Genomic DNA, 25,422 nt, shown 5'->3' on the forward strand with positions numbered 1-25,422 from the left:
TTTCTTACCGTTTATAACAACGTTACATCAGAATAGTTGAAGTTCCAAGTGTTTGTTAAAAGATGTCATCCCTATTGCGTTTTTGTTGTTGTTTTCTGACTGCTGCAGAGAAATTCAGTCTGAGCCTTAAGATTTTATAAAAATGAATGTAGCTTTTATAATCATAAGAATACTTTGAGTGAGCTACTAAAAATAGATGGGAAAGTTTGAGGTTTCTTCTGGCTTAAGAGAGGGGTTACTGGGTTTTTCTCTCTGGGGGAAAATGACTTCATTGCTCCGTCATTTCTTCCTTAGCAGTGTAGACTTGTATCTTAATACAGACACCTTTCTACTGCTGCTCATGTTCCTGACTCTGATAAAAAAAAATAAAATAACTAAATGAGCTTTAAAACAATATAACGTAATTGTGAAGGAATCCTAATTCTCATTTGTTGGCTGTGTGTATTTGTGTTTTTGTCAACTACAAAAATTAATACAATTTTTTATTGTTGTAGTACCTTTTCCATCTTTTGTTTTATGAAATTTGCTCTCCTATAGAATTGGAAAGCTCAACTGATGTAACTTGTCAGGAGCTCTGTCCAGCTATTGCCAAAATGTGGCATGCTTTTGGTTGTCAGCTGATTACTTTGAAGCTGTTACAGAAGCCGTACCATAGGAGATGATTTCTGCTCTTTGACTTAAGATGTTTTATTTCCAAATGCTGTCTCTGGAGTGTGGGGGTACGTGCAAGATGTGCAAGCTGCTTTTGACAGTTAAAGATGTTAATAACTTATTTAGAGCACCACTATTATTTTTGGCTTTACCTGTTTTCATTTTTACAAAACAGAACTTACTTTATGAAAGTTTTGACTAAAAAGCTAGGTATTACAAATTTGTTTGGTTTGTTTTTAGAGTTCTAGAATGTGTTTTTTGCTGATTTTAACAGTAAAACAAATACATTTGATTGTATTTTAAGTATGATGACACTGTGAAGTTAAGTTTGAATTAATGTGCAGTACAGTAGAAGTTGATGGTCTGTGCTATTGAAGTAATCTCTTAGGATTTGTAGTTACACAGTGATCGTTTGCAGGAATAGAGGTAGTCAGAATCTTATGTAGGAGCTGAAGTTTGACTTAATCCTTAGTCCTGATCAGTCTTAAATCCATTCTGTGCAGTTAATAGGAAAAAAAAATTATATGGTTAATCTTAAGTATCAAAACAGAGTAAGCCCTACACTTCTGATCCCGTTTACTTAGTGTGTGCTATTAATAATTGTAATTTACAGTACATAATTAGAGAGCAAGCATCCATTAATTTCTGGTTAATTTTCATTCAGCTTGGCTAAATGTACTTCTTGTGTTTGTTGATATTACGTGGTTCAGTCAAGCTTAAAGTAATTCTATGTACGAATAGTTTACCATGAGAGACCAGTGAAAATGGCCAGTTTCAATGAATGATATCAAGTAGGAAGAGCAAAAAACATCGATTCAAATGGCTCTATTAATAAAAGTATTTGAAAGCAGCAGAATGTTGCTTGTAACTTGGTGATAAGTTACAGATGTTTGATGAAAGTCAGGGTTGCCCTCCTTCTGTGCTCTTTGAGTATGGTTATAGTGTTTTTGAAGTTTACACATAATATAACTTTTCATTTAGATGTGAGAATACGGAGTAATGGTTTTTATTTTAATGATTTCTAAAGCGTTGCTGAGCTTAGCTCTGTTCCATCCAGAGCTAAACTGTGGGGAGAAGAAACAGATCAGTTGTTATACCTCAGGAAAAGAGTTTTTAGGGGTATCACTTGTGTGTGATACCAAGGGGTGAGTTTTGTGTATTCATCTTTCTTCCTTGGAGCATTTCTGGTCTGTAGTTCTGGTGCTTGCAGATGTTTGTGGTGAAGTTTGGTTTGTTGTTCTGGTATAAACATGTAATGTTGCTTGCTGGTGGATAAGATTGCTTCCTGTGGATAAGTGGTGTGTGTGTATGTGTGTGTGTGTGTGTGTGTGTGTGTGAACTACTTAGTTATTTGCATCAAGGATGGGTTTTTGTATTTTTAAACATAGAGTTTCTAGATCTATTACTCGTTCAAGGATGTTGCTTCAAGCTGCCTGGTCTTTAAAGTGGTGCTGATGATACCACTTGCTGCTTATGGAGGGAAGAGTCTGGGCCATAATTTTCTGTGAAACTTGCAGTGTCCATGTCTTCCACGCTACAAAATCTTCCCTCAGAGTGCTCTGCTGAGGCTCTTCAAAGTGAAAGCAGGTTATGTAGGTTAGGAAGGAGCGTGTCAAAACAACTCTGTGTAATTATATGTTCAATTGAGGTAATTATTCTTTACAGAGAGCTAGAGCACTGTATAGATAGGCAACAATAATAGCATTGTACTTCTTTGGGGAATATGGTATTTTGTAGGGGCTTTTGTTTGCTTATTTATTTGCCTTTGGCATAATGATGCTGTGGGCATTCATGTCTGGAATACAACATTGATGATTTCAAAGTTGCCTTGAATTTTCATTTATTAACTGTTGTTTAATCTACTGTACATGAAAATTATTATTTGGTTAGGCTTCTGCATTTCTTTTAATGCTAGTTCATAAAATAGTCCCAGTAGAGATGCAAACAAGTTAAGAAAACATGATCAGCTTTTAAAACATCAATATTCCCATATCATCTTACTGTAGGTAAGGTATAATTATTTGCCTAACAGACTTTAAAAGAAAAACCAATATAGTAAAACTTATTATTATGCTTACTATTGTGCAGAGAGTAATCCTGTTTAAGGAACGTTGCGATCAAGAAAAATCTTCAGTAGCTGGATCTCTTTACAGAGCTGTCGAGTGTACTGATTAAGGCAACATCCCTTTAATCTCAAAGACTTTTCTCTGCTCTTTTATTAAGTATTTGTTAAGCTTTCCATGAGCTTCAAAAAGCCTTGCTTAGTGTGAAATGTATTTAATGAAGGCTGAATTTGAAAAGCTGCAAAATGTGAGGACTCTGTACTAAGCACTTGTAGTCTCCTATCTGTTTGTACCATCTCTCTTCCAATCCTCCTCACACTTGACAGCTTTTCATCGTGACAGATCTAGGGTAATCCTGTTTAAGGTCAGGAAATGTATTTACCTGACATAAGTGATGATGTGTGCTAAATTTCAGACTTTAGCTTTTAGGTCTTCTTGTGAACAACGCAATGAAAATTTGTGTCAGTTTGTGTACAGTCTTGTTTTAACAAGAAAAGTAGACGCACCGTTTCTCCTTGTGGGGAGTAGCAGTGTGTCATTGTTAGGGGATTTTTTTTTTTTTTTTAAGACGAGGCTTTCAGCCACATTCACATACTTACCTTGAAGAGGACACATAACAGTAAAAATTTCATCTGGACGTGACTGATTATAGGATTTTAAAGGAAATGCTGGGTGGGTAATAATTTTCATTCCTTTTAGACTATCATCATCCAAGAGAATCTTGGAGCCATATTACAAGTACAGGCTTGGTATATAGAGATGAATGAGATGATGAATAATATTCTGCTTTTTTTTGTTGTTCAATACTAATGTTGCTTAAAATGAAGTACCATACAGTAATGCCATTTAAAAAGTTGAATTAGTGTAGTATTTTTTCTTACCTGGTATGGCAAACATCTGCTGATGACCAGTTTCTCACAGGTTATTCATTTTCATGCTGTTACAGCTGTTGGTAAACTTTGCATACAAGTACTTCAAGTATTTGACAGTCTATGCTTTTGCTTTTAAAAGAAGAGTAACTAGTTAATGTTCTTTCTGATTGCTTATAAACTGTTCTTTGTTTTAAAGATGGGGATACCAGTGCAACAGAGAGTGGTGATGAAGTTCCTGTGGAACTGTATACTGCTTTTCAACACACACCAACTACATTTACAATAGCTTCTCCAAGAGTTACAAAGGTCAATGATAAGAAGAGGAAAAAAAGTGGGGAGAAAGAGCAGAACATAGCAAAATGTAAAAAAGTAAGTGAATCTGATTTCTCTTTTTGTAACTGTTACAAAGCACAGCTCTGTGATATCTTTTATCAAGAGACACTGGTTTTAAAATTCAGGCCATTGTTACTAATAATATTTTACTACCGGGGTTTACATTGAAATGTAATGCTCTGTTGCAGTACATGATACAGCCTTCCCTGCTTGTTCTTCTGTCATAAATTCCAAGTAAGATGTACAACTATGACGATTGAATTTTATAATTGAGACAGAATTTGTAAGGAGGAATTGCATTTTGCTGCACCACTTAATATAGCTAGAAGGGGGGCAGAGCAGGCTTCAGGTAACCAAAGAAGAATTCTGTGTCTGAAATCTTTTGTTGTGGTAATTTATGTTCAGAAATGTTTTCTGCCTGATGGGACGTATGTCCATTTATTTGAGGTAAAATTGTGTGGAAATGCGCTGCTGGTCTTATTTAAAATAAGTTGGTAAACAGTGTATAGAGGCAATACTGTTTAGATGTGAACAGTATTTTCTCTATGTGAAGGAGTGAAGTACATGGCATTTCCTAAAGCAGTGAGTTGCTTTCTCTGGTTAAATTTCACTGACTTAGATGAGAATTCTGTCCTTCAGAAGTGAAAAATGGTTACTGGTATCCTTTTGGAGATCTTAGGTACGTTTTCTTTTGAGTGAAAGGTTCTGAACATAGGCTTACTGCAACATATCATTCTGTTACCTCCCAACATAGAAGAAGATGATTTAATGAATGAGATTAGATTTTTAGAAGAAAAATTAGTTTTATAGGTTATCTCTGATAGCTGCTTCCTGCTGGCTTCATTCCACTACCAGTGCAGTGAAGTATTTGGACTATTTGCACACTTTCCTGCTAAGTATGGAGCTGTTCAGTAAGTAATTCTGGAGCAGCTCTTTGTTGCATTGTGAAATTGTTGAAAGTTATGTAATATGAGAGGCAGGCAGAGTAGGAGCATGGCCTACTAGAACCAAAATCCAATGCATTTTCAGTTTGAAATGCTGATTTTAGTTTTTATTACGTTTTATTGGAGACAAGCTGATGCCTTCCTGCAGTTTCATTGTAACTTGTCTTTATTCTTGCATGCTTTACTGAGAATAGTCTGCAATGAATTGTTAATTGGTTTTGAATTCCTTAAGAGAGTGTGTATTGCCACATAAGAAAATAAACATATAATTTTTTTTCAGGCATTTCGAGAAGGATCCAGAAAATCTTCAAGAGTAAAGGTAATGTGATTTAGTGATTGTTTTGTTTTGTTTCAAACCTTAATTGTGCATTAATTAATGCATAACTGCAGATGTGCTCTTGATGCTTTGTAATACTTAAGTACTAAGTTACTCTAATGAAGTTATTGCATGATTATTGTGGTAATTTTAAACTGAGACGAAAAGCTCATCTTTTTGTTCTACAGATTTAAGCAAAGTAGTGTAATTTTTTTCCTAAGAATATTTGGTTATCGGGTCAATAAAATGTTTAGGGTACATCTGTGCTGTATGAAGGGGAATAAAGTTGAGTGTACATCTCATCTGAACCTAGTAATTCCAACTCCGAGAGCTAAGTTAGCAGTTCTGCTCTGTCATACATAGGTGTATCCATCTGGTGGGACACTTCTTGCTAGGGCTGATGTAGTTAAAGGAATGGTGTTTGGGATGGCTGCTTTGCAAGATTTAAATGTTACAGCATTCTTAGTTTTATATGGGAGAAAAAGATACGTAGTGTGAAAGCTAGGTGTTTTCCACAATTCATTCATCCTTGAGATAAATATCAGTAAGTAGGACACAACTGAGGCTTGAGAGATACGATTATGACTTCCAAATATCAAGAGAAAAATCAGGAAATCAGAGGACAAAATCTCTTTATTTTTGTTTGTTTTTGAATGTGGTGTTTGTATGGTTCTGTTGCTTTTGTTTTTTTCATAGTTTGCTTGCGTCACATTTTTTTAATGCTGTTTGTATGTATGGTTCCTGCAATGCACAAAATAAATATAATCAGTAACAGGTAAATTAAACTGCTGAACTACTTGCTGTTTTATTAATGTTTAATAGTGTCTCTGCTCAGGTGGATAGAAAAGGGAGCGTTGGCTGCTGCTGTCCGTAAGGAGCACTGGTTGGCTGCAGCCTGGCTGCTGTTTGTGAGGTCTGGAGGTACAATGGTACTTTCTTTAAAAGTGAAAGGACCCAGAGTGCTGCAGGGGAAAAAAAATGTTTAGTGAGGAAACAGGCAAGGGGAGCAAAATGATTGGTGTTAAGCTTCTGAGTTTACAGTCTATGCACCTTAATGTATTAGTGATAGACTTTGTAAAGTTTAGCTAAGTGCAAAGCAGAAAAATGTGGCATAACCCTTGAAGCTGGAAGGGGGTTTCAGATCTGTGTGTAATGGAATGGAAGCTGGTTTGCATATGTTCATAAAAATTGAGTAGAGAGATTTGATCTCAGTTCCTGCACTCATATTGCAGGAGGAGACAGTATCAGTCTTCATCCTCGTCCCATTAAAAACTAGAATGCCTGTTTAAGAGGAACATATTCCTGAAGTTGGGCAATTTTTATAAAATGATGCAGTTTTTAAAGGGCAAATATAATGCTATTGAATTCAGTGAAATGCTTTTAAGTAATTGAGAACTTTAAACTGGATTTCCTACAAACTGTACTTCCCCTTTGTATAGCGAAGGGGAAAGTGCATATGAAGTGCAGTTTTGATAGGTCTTAATTTTATAGGTACAACAAAGACAGAGCAAAGCTGCATTATAAATGAATTTAAATCAATGACATACCTTTACCCTTCATTTTGTAGCATGTTGTAGACTTATTTTGTTGAGCTTATTAGTGGGAACATGTCTTTCAAAAAAATTTTTTTTCTTACCTTATAATAAGTGATTGCTTACTTAATTTACAGGGCTCAGCTCCAGAGATTGATCCTACTGACAGTTCAAACTTTGGATGGGAAACTAAAATCAAAGCATGGATGGATCGTTACGAAGAGGCAAATAATAACCAGTACAGTGAAGGTGTTCAGAGGGAGGCACAAAAAATAGCTCTGAGATTAGGCAATGGAAATGACAAGAAAGAAGTCAGCACCAGCAATCTGATTTTCAAACCTCCAGTAGAGGTGAGGAGCTGTGCCATGTTTTGTTATTGCTTGCTCTGCATTTGTGCTATGACCAAGATAGCCACTTACGTTTATATTTGCGTATCAATTTTCATAAATATTTTAGATGCTATATTAAGCCTGAAACATGAATTGTCATTTAAAATACTTTCTTTGTGGAGAGCATAACACAGTAAACTTCTCTGCTCCCGCTTCTCTGATGTGTGAGGACTATCAGGTATGGTTAGAGTAGAAATAAATGTCAGAGTTGTTTGTTTCTCTGCTCTGTACATCAACATGTTAACAGTCCATGTTTTTCATAAGATATGGTAAGTCGGTTCTGAATTTTTAGGTATTCAGATTAGAATATAACTTACTAGGTCATGAAAGATGTTTCTGGCAGTAGTTGGTATCACAGCTGGTGCTTGACTCTTGTGATCATGTAATTTCTAGTTTATGAAGAGATTGTGCATTGTCTTTTTTTTTTTTCCTGTCCTTGACATCAGTTACTTAGCAGCTTAAAATCGGAGCCGTGTAATAGACCTTAGCATTTTGTAGCAGAAATCTCAAGGAGTAGTTACTGTAGCAGATTAATAGAAGCATCTTTGCTTCTTTTCCTCAAAGACGATCATGGCATATGGGACAGCCTCCTTAGAGGAATATCCCTGCTTACAGAGCCTTTTTCCTACATAGAGGCTACTTCCTTTTTGATTGGCGGTGACAGTTTTGAGAGGTGTGAGTTCACTAATTGTCAGGGTATGTATTGGTTTTTAATTAAAAGCCATCCTTTCATCTAAAGGTATGGAAATAAGTATAAGAAATTTGCAAACTTTTCTAGGTTTCTTTATTATTTTGATATTTTCCTGTTCTGTTTTTTCTTGAATGAATAATGAATGTGTATATCTGCATGTTTTTGTTTTGATTTGAAGGAATTGAAGCCTTTTGAAAGCAATATGCAGGAATTCAGCATGTACTACTAAGAGCTAAGTGTACTGAGGGTTATAATACTTGAAGTGAGAACATCAGTGTGTTGTTTTCTCACGATACCACAATACAGGGCAGTGGCATTTCTTGAATTGAAATTCGTGACTAGTTGCACTGGTAGGGGAACAAGACGTTCTGATCAAATTAGTCTGCAGGTTTAATAGCAAGAAGAAAGTATTTAGTTCATATAACGTTGTCTAATAGTTGTGAAAGTATATCTGCTGTTAATAATAATGGGAAAAATAAAAGAAAATGAAATTCATAAATAAACTTCTGTCTTTATAGAGTTACGTGCAAAAAAACAAGAAAATTTTAAAAGCTGCCAAAGACTTGCCTCCTGATGCACTTATTATTGAATACAGAGGAAAGTTCATGCTGAGAGAACAGTTTGAAGCTAACGGATATTTCTTTAAAAGGTTTGTTTATTCCAGATGTTTTAATAAGATAACTATTAGAACACTTATGCCAGACTTGTACTGAAGATGCAAGGGGGTTTTATTACTTGTGGTGTCTTGCGTTTTACTGTTGTCTGATTAAAAGTAATTGCAGCTGGTATCTGGTCTCCCCCCTTCTCTTCTGAGCATCATTACAACATTTTTTCAGGAATTATTTTCCTCTTTCTTTGTTCTCAGCTGGGCCCCGTATTCTCATTTGGGAGTTGTGCAGTGTAAACCAGAGGTTGACAGGTTCTGCTGTCCTAAAATAATTCAGAAGGTAATGGTAAAGGCTTTCTTTTGAGAGAGATTTTCTTTCTACCAGGCCAAGGACAGAACTGAACGTGGGTCAGCTTGGTCCTTTTCACTGCCATGGTTCTCTAGTTTGTGGATTACAGAGAAATGCAAATGCACGACTGCTTCCTTCTTCTGAACTATTCTCACCCCTACCATTAAATGCAGGGACACCCTGATAACGAGACATTGCAAGAGGCCTGTTGGAGAAGAGCGAGTGTAGATCTTTTGCTCAGTAAAGATGGAAGGCTTCCAGGTATCCGCAGTAGCAGAAATACATCTTGGCAGTGTGTTTAGATGTCCAGCTTCCTCAGGAGGGTTGAGTGCCAAGTGGTTACTATGGGAAATAGGCAGGGATGGGGTTTGTTTCATCTGTGGTTTTTTTTGGAGACAGCTGTGTGAGGCACCTGCATTTCTACTGGAGTTTCAGTTTAGAACTTGTTATAAAAAAAGTTTTATTAAGAACACTGAAGAATCTTAGTTTTGTGTCTTCCATGTTTAGTGCTTGCTCTGTTGCTATTCCTCCCTTTAAATCCCATGCAGAAGATTGCATTCAGGACTGCAACTCAAACTTCCAACATTCTAAGAATACGGTTGTATCGATTAGAGTCATGAAGCTTCAAACTCTAATGGATGGTTCTCAGATTAATCCACAAGCTCAGTGCGTCTTGGCAACGTCATGATACTGAAATAACTAATGTGAGAAGTAAGTTGTATTTACAGTTTTAAAAGGGTAACAGTCTGGTTTTCTTGTCTGTTTTTCAGGCCATATCCATTTGTTTTATTTTATTCCAAGTTTCACGGGCTAGAAATGTGTGTTGATGCAAGGACTTTTGGAAACGAAGCTCGGTTCATCCGGCGTTCATGTACACCAAATGCAGAGGTGAGCATTTACATGAAGTTAAATTAGCTTATGTTTACTTAGACGTTCTTTTCTTTCTGAAGTTCTCCAGCTGATAATTTGAGCACTTATTGTAACTTCTATGCAGTTTGTTTATTTATTTATTTTTAATTCATTACGATAAAGTAATATTCTCTTATCTACAGGTGAGGCATGTAATTGAAGATGGAACGATTCATCTTTATATTTACTCCATCCATAACATTCCAAAAGGAGCAGAGATTACTATAGCATTTGATTTTGATTATGGAAATTGGTAAGTATATGAACATGTTATTCTGAAATACATAAAATGCTTACCAAGTTGTGATGCATTCCGGGGGGGACGACTTTGTTTTGTATATTATTTATTTCCTTGCATGCTTTAATAATGTGATTTTTGTACCTGGGTGTTCCAAGTAATTCTGTATGTGCACCTAAGTCCAGGAGCAGTCCATTTAGTTCACATCTTACTACACAAAGCTAAAGCTTTTCTGTGTCTGCTGATAAGTCAGCTTGGCTGACAGCATGCGTGTCTGGGTTTTCTCAGTGTTTAATTTGTAAATTGCTTACTGTCTTTGCAGAAATAAAAAACTTTCTAGTATATTTTGCAAAAGCTTAAGTCAAGTGATCTTCATATGCTTAGTTCACATCAAAGCAGATGTTTAATGTGAAATTTACTTACATGACATATCGTTGTGAAGTACCATTGCTTTACAGCCTGATCAAAATGTACTTGCTTGCATTCTTTTTACTTGTAGTAAATACAAAGTGGACTGTGCTTGCCTCAAAGAAAATCCTGAATGTCCAGTTCTCAGACGTTCTGAGCCTACAGAAAACATCAATACTGGATATGAAACCAGAAGGAAAAAGGGAAAGAAAGAGAAGGATGTTTCAAGAGAAAAGGAGACTCAAAATCAGAACATCACATTGGACTGTGAAGGAGCAGCCACCAAAATGAAAATTGCAGATAATAAGCAGAGGAAGCTCTCTCCCCTTAGGCTGTCCATTTCCAATAACCAGGTATTGACACAAAAAGGATAACAGATTTAAATACAAATAGTCTCCTTAGTGGTTACTAAAGTAATTTTAATGAGTAGCTGGAGAAAGGGGTAGGTGGATTTATCAGAAAATGATGAATGAATTGTTTAGGGCTTATCATAATGTTTTCTGTTTTTCTTAATGTTTGATTGGATAAAAGTTTTTGGTTCCCTTATCAGTTTTCACTATATACTTTTTCCTCTGAATTTCTGTATGGATCTCTAATGTAAAAGACTCATGTCACGTTTTCAGGAGCTCCCAGTCTTTCTTGAAACGCAAGTAACCAAAAAGCCATATTACTCAGAAATTCAGTCTGTTACACATAGCAGCAAATAGGGCTGCTTCTGTAACAAATCAAACTTCAGTTCAGAATACCGAGTTTTGCTTCTGACTGTCTTGTAAGCTGGTTAGAAATCTAAATAGAGTTTGGAGGGTTGGGAGGAAGAAGGTGAGTTTTGAAGTAAGTGTGGTAAAGCTAGCTGGTAATACCATGGCAACTTTAAGATCTGTCAGTATGAAGGAACTATTGAGAGAGATCCATAAAATCAGCCAGTGATAAAGTTTTGTAGAGCAGATGTTGAATTCTTCATGTGAGAAGATGGTTACCATGGTAACTACCTTTGTTTTTGCAGGGAAAATACAATTCAAACTTTCTTTGAATGTGATGGCTTGTGATGATGTTCTACACAGAGGGAGAGAGAGTTTTTGTTCTAAGGGGGAGACACTTTGAACTTTTTATTTTTTTAATAAAAAATAGTAGGCCAGTAGGAGTGAAGGTAATAACAGTGACAGGAGCATATTTACATTGCTTTAAAATGCTTGGAGGACCAGAGGGCATGGCATGTGGCTGTTAGAAAAAAAAGAAAAGAAAAAAGAAAGGTCTGCAGAGGCACTATATAAACCTTCCAGTCTTACATGATTTTTTTGTTGTTGTTTTTAAACAAATGATAACTGGTATTTGGAACCTTCTCCTGGGCTTCTATGATAATATACAGTGCCTATACAGAGCAGTCACAGGAGACATCAATGTTTTTCCAAACTGAACTTAAAACAGTAAGTGTTGTGAAAAGAATAAAGCTGTTAAATCTATCTAAGTGTAGAAGCCAGTCAATTAATATGTTTTTTCCTCTCATTAAGTATATAATGTTAAGGTAAAAGAAAGCATATAGGAAAAATATTTGTCTTAAAAGTATATTTATATTAAATAATTTTATGTAATCATTTTATCAGAAGGTTAAAATTTGTGTAGAAATAATGAATAGAAGACTCTTCTCAAAGTTACTGCTTGTTTTTTCTGAAATCACAAGGCCATCAGTAGTCAACTAACTTAATATTTCTGTAGGTCATGGCAGTCATTAGACAGTATAGTGAGGTTGTGAATGAGGAATGTCACTTCAATGGAATACACTTCTGAGCTAAGAAAAGATTCTGTGCAATTACGATAACATCTCTTTTGCCATAACAGTATGCATTGCGTTGCACTAATGGGTGTTTAATATAAAGCTCCCTAATTCTTTGACTGATAAAGAACTGGCTGGGTCAGTGGCCGGTGTTACTGCCCATAAGTCTCTGGCTTGGAGATTTAATTTGGATAATTTTGTTCTGGGGGTGGATGGGTGGGAATGGGACCTAAAATTAAAATCAGTATGCTTAAGAAAAAAGATGCAGATGTCTTAAGCTCAGATTGAAAAGATTTAGTCAGATGATTATGTTTATAGGTTTATGCAAAGGCACAAGTGGATCTTAGCTATCTTACGTTTTTGTCTTCATTTATTGGCTTGGTTTCTTTTGAAGTTGTGATCTGAGGATTCTTAGTTCTGTGTAGCTTGTAGTTTTCCCCAGTTTGGAGGAGTAGCGGAGCTTCTATAAAGCAGTCATTTCCATCTTTCAGGAGCCAGATTTTATTGATGATATAGAAGAAAAAACTCCCATTAGCAATGAAGTAGAAATGGAATCAGAGGAGCAGATTGCAGAGAGGAAAAGGAAGATGGTAAGTTGGGAAGCAAGTAGCTGCCTAAAGTTGTCACTAAGGCTTAGTGACACCTGCTCTTCCCATGCTAATTGCTGCTTTCTGTAGGCTTCTAGAATCTAAGTATATATGAAGACAGATCCTTACATGAACTTCAGCTTAAAATTCAAGGCTTGCTATTTGAGTGAGAGCATTTCATGTGGCTTTATCATTGCTTTCTGACAAAAACTGCTTTTATCTTCTTTTATCTTATATGTATATATAATCTTATTGCCTTAAAACAACAAAAAAAGATGTCTGTCGAAATAATTAGATTTTATTTTCTTTGCTCTTTTTTATTGCACATTATGTTTAATAGCTCTTTTATAAATAGCACTATAAATAGTAAGAATCCTTTTAGCTCCATCGTGAAGATTGTGAATAAGTTCAGTTTGCCTGTTCACTAGTCAGAAGTGGCAAAAATAAAACTGGGCTGCTCATTCACTCATGTGAGCAATATACTTATGGGCATTCTTTCCTTGAGACAAACACGTGTTGCTCTCAATGTGCTGCAGGCATTTAAAATAATTAAAGCTTTAAATAGAAGCAGCCAAATTCCACAGCATCTGTACTGTCTTCAGCAGTGTTCTGCTCAGATATTTACCTCTGTAAAAGGACTGGGACTGGAATTATGGTTTGACAGAAAATGTAACTTCTATGGGTGATGTGTCGTTAACTTATTTTGAAATAGTGATTCTTGGATGCTGGTTGCAGGTTTTGATATAGCTTGTGGCACTTGGAAAATTGAGTCAGAGGATAATGAAATTTTTTTGTTGTGTTTATTCTGTGTATTTATTGGTATTTAATCTTTCTGGTCACGAATGACTCATCGTTTTTTAAATACTGTACAAACAAGTGAGCGAGCCAATAATGTGTGAGGCTGGCAGTATAGTAATAAGCAATTATTTCTAGCAAGTTCTTAAATCCAAAGCAGGACTCTCTTCCTGTTTGTCAGGATTGATGGGAACACAATCATTTCTTCATAAGTCTGCAGTAATTGCAGTTAGTTTAACATCTCCCTTTCCTTTGAGCTTTTGATGAAATTGGTCTGCATGTCAACATACATTGTACATGTTCTGAAGAAAAAAAGAGTCACAGTATTTATGTATATGAAAGATTATGACTGAAATGTGATGACAATTATTGTTATATTCATCAGACAAGAGAAGAACGGAAAATGGAAGCTATCTTGCAAGCTTTTGCCAGATTAGAAAAAAGAGAAAAAAGAAGAGAACAGGCTTTGGAAAGGATCAGCACAGCAAAAACTGAGGTTAAATCAGAATGCAAGGAACCACAGATTCTCAATGACACTGAATTTATTCAGGTAGTTATCTGAATCTTTATTTTAAGGCTAGCTTTTAACATGGCACTGTTTATCTGTTTGGATATTGAACCACACATAAAGATACTGGGGGAGTGTTAACAGATGCTCATTCTAGGCACAGGAGATGGTATTCATAGACACCTTCTGTAACCAGTGGGAAAATATATGCTTTGTCAATAGGTTATTCAGAACAGGTCGTCTTTACTCTCTTGTTGCTGGTTACTAGTGCACTTCTGCCCTTGCAGATGTTTGTATAGCTTCTCAGTTTGCATTGTTCTGTCAGCTTTTGTTGTCAATTACCGTACAACAGTGCTAAGCTATAAATTAGTAAACTATATCAGTCAACTATAAATGAGAAAAACTGTAGTGAATTGAAAGATACTCTGATGTAAGCTGCTGATTTCTAGCCCACAGATGAATGTGATATAGCAGTAACAGAAAATTTTGGTAGTCTGACCAGTGACTGGTCTGTGTGAATTACCTGATGTATCGCTGCCAAAATGTTGGGAGGAAAGTATGGGAAATCTAACTATGAAGTATCTTCGTTTTAAAAATAGAAATGATATAAAGGCATATAATAAAGACATATTAAGAGAGAACTTACAATTCCTTTCAAGAAAAGATCTGTAGCTTTACATGCGTTAGATCCATTTACTAGATTGGTGTTTTGTACCAGGAACCAGCAAAGGAAGAAGCTGTCACTAAGCCTGCCCCAGCCAAGGTTAATAGAGCCAAACAGAGAAAAAGCTTCTCTCGAAGCAGAACTCATATTGGACAGCAGCGTAGACGGCACAGAACTGTGAGCATGTGTTCAGATATTCAGCCATCTTCTCCTGATGTGGAAGTAACGTCACAACATAATGAGACTGAGAATGCTGCACTGGTGGCTGAGCCAGAAACAGAAACTGTTGTTACAGAAATGGTTACCGAAACAGAAGCTCCAGCACTTAATAAATGTCCTACTAAGTATCCTAAAACAAAGAAGGTATGTCTCTTAAGGGATGGGGAGAAGATGGCTTTTCATGGAGTTTTTAAAAGATTATAGACAGCTGCCTCTTAAACCACATATATTTTTTTTTAATTTTCTTTAAAAATTACTCAGCCACTCACTGATATTAATTATGGTTCTAAAATATTGCATTGCATCCATTTAGATATTGAGTTTTAATACAGCTTTCAGCACAGTTTTGGAACAAATGTTTTCTAAGGACAGTACTTTCTAAATGGACTGGATTTTGTGTGTGTATAAATATACAAAACATAAGTAAAACTTAATTTCAAGGGGAGGGGGAGGAAATGAGTCAACTTATTTTATTCATATGGTTTATAAGGTATCTTAGTGGCAGTAAACAGAATATCTCAAAAATAGGAGCTTTCAGTATTTCTGAGATGTCTCTTCTCCTAGTAATGCTCATAAAAGCTTAAAATCATCCATCTTACAACTAAGAAGGCAGTTTTTATCTTTCAGTCTGTATTGCAGAGGGTGATTAAAGCTGCTTATTTTGAAAACAAAGAATTTGAGTGCGAACCTCTTAAGTATTTCAAATATTTGCATGCATATTTAAGTTCAGTTGCTTTAGTTCTTGTTCTCTGTTAATAGGAACTAAGATACACTGGCCTGTTCTTCAGAAACAGAAGAACAACAAAACCTCTGTTATGTAGCACAATTCTACACTGATTCCTACCATTTAACTTCACCAAAGCCTTGTTCATGTTCTCAGTCTCATACAAGGATATTTGTATTCTTAAACTTGCAGCCTGGAAATTGTTTTCTGATTTGTGTAATGGGTGACTAGGTGAATAAGCTGTTTGAAAGCTACTAATGAAAACATTCAAAAAACACTTTTTTTTCTCTCTCTTTGTAGCACTTGGTAAATGAATGGTTAAGTGAAAAGAGTGATAAGACAGGGAAGCCTACAGACAGTGTTTCAGAAAGGCCTCTGCGTATAACCACCGACCCTGAAGTTCTGGCTACTCAACTGAATTCTCTACCAGGTCTCACTTACAGCCCACATGTATACTCTACTCCAAAGCACTATATTCGTTTCACTTCACCATTCCTTTCAGAAAAGAGGAGGAAAAAGGAACCTGTGGAAAACATGTCCGGCTCTTGTAAGAAGGTAATACTTCTCTCATTATGGTTCCCCATACCTAATTACTTAAAAATAAGTCTTTATTTGCTAGCATGAATTCCGGCAGAGAAAAGCTGCTTGGCAAATGATTTGTAATACACATTTCAGTGTGTATCTTCAAATTGCTAAGTCACTGAATTGAACTTATTTTATTGCAGCGTTGGTTGAAGCAGGCTTTGGAAGAAGAAAACTCAACAGTGATTGATAGATTTAATTCGCCATCGCTAGAGGGATCTAGAAGTCCAGCCATCAACGGTGAAAATAAAAGCCCTTTATTACTGAATGACAGCTGTTCCTTAACAGGTGAAGGTTCCACTAATAAAATACATACGTGTTATGTCAGAGTAGGTAGATGTGGAGGACTGAAGTTATTTAAAGCAATGAGTTAATGAAAATTCCAAGAGTATTTGCCCTGTTTACTGATGTTTTTCCTTTTGGATGGTTGTTGGAAAGAAAAGCTCAGTTAAATAATGGTTGGGTTTATTTTCCCTTTTTCTTTAATGTATAATTGAGGCTAAACAAGTAACAACCATTTCTCATAGTAGATGTGGACATTCAGTCAACAAAAAGGATAATGGTTTGGAGTATGAATGTCAGGAAGAGGTTTGTAGATTGTAGATTATTTGTACATGCTGTTAGGATTAGATTGACTTTTAAATTCAGTGGCCCCGTTGCACGTGGGAAAGTTAGTCAGCTTTTCAGGAGTAATGGGAAATGGAAACATGCAAGAAGCTAAACACGGTTAGATGATCCCTTGAATTTCCACTTCTTAGGTGGACATTTGTTTGGAAATGTAAACAGTTCTTCCATTATCTTAGCGGGGAAAAAAAAAAGGTAAGGAAAAAAAATAGTGATCTCTGCTTCTCATTAATTATTCTTCAGGAATTCTGCCCACAAGGTGTTTGTCTTAGTAATGTTTGAACGTGGAATTCGTAATTTTACTTCATCAAGCATTTAACTGGGATTGCTGTATCTATATATAGCTTTTTTTTCCTCATTTTAATACAGATCTAACAACACCTCTAAAAAAACGAAGACTGTACCAGCTGTTGGAGTCTGCATTCTCAGAAACCTCTACACCTACTCCTTCTCCATATGCCACACCAACTCATGCTGACATTGCTGCCTCAGAGCCATTGATGTTTGCTACTCCTCCTAGGGCAAAAACAGAGGATGAAGCTTGTAGAAATGGTTACAAACCCATTTATTCACCAGTTACTCCTGTAACTCCGTGTATACATGGAAATACCATGCACTTTGAGGTGAGAATTATAACGCATTTCAGATTCTTAATCATTGTTGTGTAAGTCAGTATTTGTAGTCCTGTTACAAGGGGCTGTCTTACATTTTTCTATTCTAACAGTTAAATTGACTTTCCATTTCTTCTTGTTCATCTAGAATATTTCCTCACCTGACAGTTCCCCAGAAATAAAAAGGCGAGCTTACACTCAGGAGGTAAGGATATTTGCTAAAATCTCTAAATGTTTGCTTAACTTCATTTGTATATCTGCAACATAACAGATGAGTACAGAAAAACAACGCTTGGGTTTTTCAGGCTGTATCTGGATTTAAATTAACATTCTCCTTTTTATCAGTGTTTCTTAAATGCTTGAGCCTAATTTTACTTAAACTGAGAGAGCACAGAAGGATAAATATTATGGTTTTGGTGGATTGTTTGAGGTACAGCGAGTGCTACGGCCGTGTGCCCGGAGTTTCCCGGGTGAGGGTGTGCGCCGTTCCATGCGAACGAGCCGTACGGCCGAGCCACTAGAGGGCGACTTGGTTTATAGATACGAGAACTTCTACAGGGATGCTTCTGTCTGAAAGATGAAAAGTTCCACAGCAATGTGGAACTTGAGTTGTGTGACAGCTACCACATTTACATAACTGTGTTGAACCGTGAACTTAATAGCACCTGAAAAGGACAGCTAACAGTAACTAGTGATAAAATGTTCAGGTGGTTGTTTCCGGAGGGCTTTACTTCTAGTGCAAGTGAATGACCCAGATACTTTCTTTCTGTGGGCTAAGTACCTATGCACACAGAAAACTTCATTATTTTTAGGTCAAAGTGTTAACAAATATTGAAACACAAAAATTTTCATGCAGTCATAGCAGTTGATTGAATTTAACAGCTACTTTCAAATTAATGTAATTGACTATTTTAGCATTTAGCTGACACAAAAGGAGGAGTTTTACTTCAGAATTTTGTATTGTGAAAGACAGTTGAAAAAGCGTGAAGCCCTAAAACGGGTTGGTTTAGTAAGGATACTTCTAAGCTTTGGCTGAGCTTTTTATGGTTAGCACAATTACAAGAAATACTAAAGTCAGTTTATTTAGCTTCTAATATTTTTTCCTCTGCAGAACCATGAATTTAGTATGGTCTTAAAATTCCTGGAAAAGCTTTCCCCTCACCACCCTTTTTTCTTGAAATAAATGTTTTGACACCAAAGATCCGTTTTATGTTTCAGTTCCTTTGTAACCAGGGACTTGCTCCTGTTGAAGCTCTTCTTCATTTCCCAGTCATAAGCAAACACTGGTACTGAAAGCTTATTTTGATGTGGGTTAATATATATTTTTAATTTAAAATCCTTTTAATGGCAGTAGTAGAGAAAAGTATCTGGCTACACAGCTATTTCTTAAACTCGTGGTAGTGCGAAGTCCTTAATCTCATTTAAAGGCATAGATGAATGTCAGAATGATTTTACTCCACAGTTGCAACATGGAAGAAAAATTTACATGTCGTCTTCTTTTATTTTTCTGCAGGGATATGACAGAGCATCGATTCTAGCACTGAATTCTTTCAGAAATTCCAACCTGACAGAAATGGGCCTGCAGGAAATAAAGACTATTGGATATTCCAGTCCAAGAAACAGGACTGATGCGACACGGCAGTGCACAGGAGAAATGGAATCTGTGTCAGACCTCCAGCTGGGACTCGAAGTAATTGAGCAAAGCACACTGCATAAAAACCTGGAAGCCCCTACACATGATAGGACTGATTCAAGCAGCCAATTAGAAACTGCTCATTGTGGACGGGGCACAATTTATTCTTCCTGGGTAAAAAGTCCCGACAGGACAGGTGTAAATTTCTCAATGAATTCTAATTTGAGGGACTTGACCCCTTCACATCAGTTGGAGGTAGGAGGTGGATTCAGAATAAGTGAGTCAAAGTGCCTGATTCAAGACGATGCTAGAGGCATGTTCATGGAAGCATCTGTTTTTTGTACTTCAGAAGATGGAATTGCATCTGGCTTTGGAAGGACTGTCAATAATGACAACTTGATGGATGGGAATTGCACACCCCAGAATCCTCCACAGAAGAAAAAGGTTATAATTTTAAGAATCATTTTGTCTTTCTTGTGTAGGCTATATGACTTACATACTTTTCTATAGCAGAAAGAAGCATTAATAATACTAAAAAAAAATCTGGCTAATTTATATTTAATGTAGATATTATTCAGGAGATCTTAAGAAGAGAAAAGAGGAAAGTTGTATACATCCATTAATAAATTCAGATTTTCAAAGTAATATATAAAAATATAATTATTTTTACTTCATGTTATTTCATATGAGTCTCAAATGAGTTATTCAATAAATAACTGCTTTTCAGGTTTGAAAACGGTTGCTTGTGCTACCAAGTATTAAAATATTCTATTAGGCAGAATAGTGCCAACCTAATCATGTACAAAGAAAATCTCTGAATTATTACAAGTTGCATTAGCATTTATGATTCTAATGCTTCAGAATTCTCATTTTTATGTACCTACAGTATCTTTGTTTTGCTGTTACAAACACACACAAATCCATAGGTACAAGGAATCCTTTATTTCTTTTATAAAGCACTTGCTTTGGTAGACAAGCACAATCTAAATTTGCTGTTCTTGTCAAACAGCCCCTGTAGGTAACAGCTTTCAACGTGCTCAGCTGGAAATAAAGTTGGAAGTTAACTTGTGTGAATATCCTGACTACTGTTAGGTTAAAACTCCTTGATTCCATGCAGAAAGGTTGTCAAATGTTAAAAGTAGTGGTTTCCAATGCAGCATGAGTCCAATGAGTCTGTCTTGTAACAGTCTGTAGAAGTTAGTGATTTATATTCTTCATGGAAGTAATAGTTGAGGGACTGGAGGTGAGTTTTGTCTGTGTGTGCACGTACATTCATGCCCAGAGGGGTGTTTTGGTCCCATCGTGTCCCCTTGCACTTCTCGGGGTGCATCCTACCCGTGACCATGACTGTGCCATCACAAGTTGCTTTACCTCTCTTTGTACCCAGACATAACTGTAACGAGGTAGTAGCTGTGTTCTCATCTGGTCCTGACCCTGAGAAGTTCAGTAGTTCCCGTTCATATTACTGTATCCCTGCTGCTTTTGCAAGGCCAGCTGAACATAGAAGTTGTTAATTTGTTTAGCTGCTGCTTTTATCTGAAGGTGAAGTGAATTTCTTCTCAAATCGCAGCAGCACCTGATGGGTGCATTGGTGACACCCTGTTCTCTTAGTGGCAGGCATTCTTTTCCTGGCTGTTACTGCTCAGTGCTTGCACTGCACTAATGCACAAGTGAAAAACTTGTGGTTCTCCCTCTGCCTCCCCTGCACACGCTCAGAATTCCTGTCTAAATCTCGTTTTGAGGAAACAACCAGAGGAAATTGTACCTCTGAGAGAACGGTTTTCTGGTTTTGTAAGGGTGCACACACAAATACAAGTACACTTTTAGACTTTGCAGTCTGAAAGAAGGGGGACACATTTCACTTAAGGTGAGGGGAGAGTTCAGGATTTTTGTAGAATAACAATGGAAACCCATGAACTGGTGAGGTATACATGTCCTTATGCAGTTATTAAAGGAGGGATTTCTGTATCTCAGCATCTCCATGGATGTTTCCTTCTCTCGGCACTTTACAAGTTTCTCATTTCAATATGGCTCTGTACATGGTGGGCACAAATCACAGTTTTAGTCTGTTCCTAACATTTAAGCTTTGCTTTAATCTTCCTGAGATCCCATTCCTGTGATGTGGAAAATACAAAATATTTCAGAGCAAGATCAGTTCTAAACCTCGACTTTCTCCTAGGAAAAATGAAGTGGTTTTGACTTCTTATGCTGCCACGCAGATGAGTTTTTAGTGGATAGAAAACAATCGTGGGAGTGTGGACAGAGCAGTGTTCTTGCTTTCTAGCAGAAGTGGATGTCTGCTGTCAGTGAGGACTAAGCAAGTTCCCTGATACGTAGCAGGAAAGATGTGAAATGAGAAATGAGACTTCCACAACACAGATTTCCTTAAAAAAAGATGTCTGAATGTCAGCATTTCAGCATTCTGCATCAAATTGTGAAGATACATAATGAAAGCATTTGAAAACCTTTTTTTTTTTCTTCTAGTGGAAGTAATCTATTAATATTCTTGAATTTTAATCTGTGGAAGTTTCTGTGTTCTGTTTTACGTAAGAACTTGTCTGTGTGTGTGTATATGTATATACACACCGAAACACGTGTAAAGTATGCACACATGCAAAGTAGGACTGCTCATCTCTTCCTGGGTCATTGGTTTTGGTAATAAACTTTTTACTTGAAATTGACTGAAATATTTTCTGAATTGATATTGTAGAGTACAGAAAAGACACTGATTTAAAATAAACTGTGAAAAGAATGTCATGAGGCAAATTCTTCATGTTAAGAAAAACATACGAAGAGCTGAAAGAACCTCATGATTTATGCAGGAGAGTGAAGCAAAAGTTTAATAGATTTTTCACACAGGATCCAGGGTGAAAGTGATTCAGTCTCAAACTCAGCATTATTTTATCAGTATGCTCTTTGCAGTTCCAGGAGGAACCACAAAGTACTTTGTAGCTTCAGCCAACAGTATGAATTCAGCAGCAAACTTTTTCTGACCTGCATCAACTTCCCTGGGCAAAATGCACACCTCCTTCTCTTGGCATCTTCTTTGTACTCATTACTACCTTGGTGCTCTGTAAATTTGATCCAAATGTGATGAAGCATTTTCTGTTAAGCTACGTGCATTTTCTTTTAGAACCAAGGAAATGGTATCTTACTGAGGGAATGTATTCAACTGAAAATGTCAAGAGGGAAACAAGTCAACTTTCTTCTGATTTTTTTCTCCATAGGTATCCTTGCTAGAATACCGTAAGAGACAACGAGAAGCTAGAAAAAGTGGCTCAAAGACGGAAAACTTTCCCCTGGTTACTGTATCTCCTCATGCTGCTGGTGGAGGAAACCTAAGTAGTAACAGTGGTGCTAATGATGGGTTTAACAACAGTGGTGAAAATGGGGAGCAAACTGATAATGCTGCAAGCGTGCCTGTACCACTGCCAACTGCTGTTTATAATGCAGCTCCCGAAGACGTGGGCAACAACAGTGCAACCAAGGAAACTTCTTCCAGTGAGAAGAACGAGCCTGAGGTTCAGTGGTAAGTTACAAATCGGTAGGATGAAAGTTCTGAAATGTTGTTTACTTAATTTTCTGTCACTTCTATTCCGAGTCTGTTTTTTGTCAGTAAGATTACTGATCTTTTTCACCCCTTTTTTCAGATTGGAACAGTTGTCTGACCTCTTACCTCAGCAATATAGCAGATACCTCATATATAGAAAATTATCTGTAAAATATGTCAAATTATTTTTATTCAGGGTTGTTTTTTTTTTAAGAGCAAAAAAAGCTTTAGCTTGAGTAAGACAGGTCACCTACTTCTGTAGGTTATAAAAGTTTTATTTTAATTTGAGGGCAGTTGTGAATCATGAGAAAATGGCATCACATTCATTCCACAGTTGCACAGATCCTGCAGTGTTCTTGGTAAAGTGTGTGGAGGTGGGAGCTGGATGGAGAAAGTGCTGTAAGGGCTGTGAGAGCAGAGTCTGCTTTTCAGCATGGCCTCAGCTCTGCGTTAAGCTTCCTTGTGTTGCTACTGCTTCATCTATGGCTGAAGATTTGTTCTCTTAAATTTCAGAAGCTTTCCAAAAGTACCGTAGGGAAGAAGGAAAGTAATAACCTGCGATGATGAACAGAGGCTTCTAGAAGACTGTAGGAAGTCTTTTTCAGTGATCTAGTTGGAATGCATTTTTCTTGTTTGCTGTTACTTACAGCTTATAGTGACAGCATGCAGACTACCTAGCAGTTCCTTCTGCTCAGGTAGGCAGTGTGTGGAGACACTTGCATAGTTGCTTATGGTGGCTGGATGGCTCCCCTGTGTGCAAACTGTATGCTGTATTGTACTCCAGATACTGTACTACCAGATATTCCAACAGCCTTAAAAGCAGATGCAGTGTGAAGGGGGATGACATAAGATGGCTTCATTTTGTGCAGCTGTGTTCTTTGGTAGCCTGAAAATAGCTAGTCATTCTGCCAACACTGTCTCCAAAATATTACTGGAACAAAACAAGCACTGCAGTTCTTTATGCTGTAGTGAAGGCCTGAGAGTGTTGCAGATGAACATGGGCTGAGGTGTTGAGCACCACTCTACTTAGATGCTCTAGCTGTTCCAGAACAGGAGGAGTTTGGAGAGCCAACTAAGGAACAACATAAGTGCAGTCTTCAGTATCTCACTGAAAAGTGGCTGTAAGTTCATTACACAGAAGGCAGTGTATGTATTTCAAGGAAAGAATGTGGGGAATAGGCTGAACCCCAACATTAATTTCAATTGCAACAGTGTTGTAGAATATTGCCATATGTTCTTGCCTAAAAGAATAATTGAGTTTATAATTAGAATGCTGTCATTACTGTTCTCGATCATGTTGTGAGTGTGTAACTGATCATGAGAGGCATAGCTGTCATTTCACTTACTATCTGGCAAGGTAAATCTGGAAGCTTAAATAGTTTACATCTATGGTTGTGTAATATTTACAGTTGTGGAATCGTGGATATTTTCACACCAGAGAGCAAGTTATTTTATATTAAAGGTAGGACTTTTGAAGGCTGCTTTCTACAAATGGAAAGTATGAAGCAGTATTCAGTACCTGTATTTTTTAAAATGTGCATTTTGGTTTGTCAGCTGACAAAAAAAAAAACAAAAAACAAAAACACAAAAAAACTCCACGTGCATGGAAGAAAGGAATTGATATTTCTCATAATGTAACAAGGTTGCAGGACATTAGTGTATTTAAAATGTGAGAAAATAGACCTAAAATGGCTAACAAATGGCATTTCTCCTGTAGGGTGAGTTATTTGGCTCTTAAGTGCAGTCAACCATGTAAGCTTTCTGTGCCTCCAGTATTTGCGTATATATTATCTGAAATTTGGTCCATGGGAGTACATCATCTTAAATGAGAATATGCTTCCCTCCTCCAGGACCGCATCAACCTCTGTGGAACAAGTGAGAGAACGAAGTTATCATAGAGCTTTGCTTCTCAGTGATCATAGGAAAGACAAGGACTGTGGTGAGTTCACTTATTACACTGAAAGTGGATACCTCTAACCAGTTCCCCCATGGTAGCCCTTAATCGTTCTAATGCTGTGTTTGGGTCTGCTTCATCTGTAGAGGGAGAGTCACCCTGTAGTCCATGCTCACCATCCCATGTTCAGTCTCCCACCTTCATCTCATTCAAATCTCATTTTCCAGTTGCAGCTTAAGGTCCGTTCTTTCACTGAATGTATGGAAAGTCATTAAGCAGATGACCTCGTATGACACTTGATGTATTTGAATGATCTCTTACAGCAACTTCAAGCAGCTCTTTTAAAGTCAAATACAAGGTGCTTAGTGTTCTTTGCAAGATAATTTTTTTCCTCACTTTAATATTAATCTCTAACTTATGTCTGTAGAACCTGATCCTGAAAATCCAGAGCCTACTTCTGAATGTCCATCCCCAGATACTTCACAGAAGACGTGCAAGAGTCCTTCAAAAGCAAGCAAGGTAATACACTGTGTATGCAGGTGCACGTAACCATATGTATGTCTCCAATTGACATCATGCTTTACTATTTAGATGAAGATATATGTGACATTTCTGTTAAATTACATAACAGGTAAACATCTGTTAGCATGTTTGCAGACCTTCCAGCATGCTAAAAAGCTTGTGTTCCTCCAGTAGCCATATCTGCATCTCTATGGTCTTGCGTTCTGTAGGCACAGAAAAGGTTTTGTCAGTGGATTCAATATTGTGTCAGTTCTGCAGGTGAAATGGGAAGAACTGACAGAACTGACAGCAGTAAAATGACTGAAGTACTCCTCTTAGCAGGAGCTGGCTCTTGCTAGGCCAGCACTGGCACTGCTTCTCAGTAGAGGCAGCAACATGAAGAAAGCCACTGGGGAGTCGCGTGCATTATGCAATGCAGTAATTCAGGTTGTAATGA

At 36.9% G+C, this 25,422-nt stretch overlaps 1 protein-coding gene across 2 annotated transcripts in view; it reads left to right on the forward strand.

Annotated features, from left to right (window-relative positions):
• Positions 1 to 25,422, forward strand: part of KMT2E (lysine methyltransferase 2E) — a 54,521-nt gene that overhangs the window by 24,952 nt on the left and 4,147 nt on the right. For both annotated transcript variants that reach the window (XM_010724296.3, XM_010724363.3), the window contains 18 exons: positions 3,783 to 3,955; positions 5,144 to 5,182; positions 6,849 to 7,061; positions 8,310 to 8,440; positions 9,518 to 9,635; positions 9,800 to 9,909; positions 10,394 to 10,655; positions 12,565 to 12,663; positions 13,841 to 14,005; positions 14,682 to 14,990; positions 15,871 to 16,125; positions 16,296 to 16,440; positions 17,146 to 17,399; positions 17,536 to 17,592; positions 18,901 to 19,464; positions 22,248 to 22,549; positions 24,421 to 24,509; positions 24,892 to 24,983. In XM_010724296.3, the coding sequence (XP_010722598.1) occupies positions 3,783 to 3,955; positions 5,144 to 5,182; positions 6,849 to 7,061; positions 8,310 to 8,440; positions 9,518 to 9,635; positions 9,800 to 9,909; positions 10,394 to 10,655; positions 12,565 to 12,663; positions 13,841 to 14,005; positions 14,682 to 14,990; positions 15,871 to 16,125; positions 16,296 to 16,440; positions 17,146 to 17,399; positions 17,536 to 17,592; positions 18,901 to 19,464; positions 22,248 to 22,549; positions 24,421 to 24,509; positions 24,892 to 24,983 (3,377 nt within the window). The remainder of the gene's footprint in view (positions 1 to 3,782; positions 3,956 to 5,143; positions 5,183 to 6,848; positions 7,062 to 8,309; positions 8,441 to 9,517; positions 9,636 to 9,799; positions 9,910 to 10,393; positions 10,656 to 12,564; positions 12,664 to 13,840; positions 14,006 to 14,681; positions 14,991 to 15,870; positions 16,126 to 16,295; positions 16,441 to 17,145; positions 17,400 to 17,535; positions 17,593 to 18,900; positions 19,465 to 22,247; positions 22,550 to 24,420; positions 24,510 to 24,891; positions 24,984 to 25,422) is intronic.

The sequence above is a fragment of the Meleagris gallopavo genome, chromosome 1 (assembly GCF_000146605.3).
Source record: "Meleagris gallopavo isolate NT-WF06-2002-E0010 breed Aviagen turkey brand Nicholas breeding stock chromosome 1, Turkey_5.1, whole genome shotgun sequence".
Taxonomy (NCBI): domain Eukaryota; kingdom Metazoa; phylum Chordata; class Aves; order Galliformes; family Phasianidae; genus Meleagris; species Meleagris gallopavo.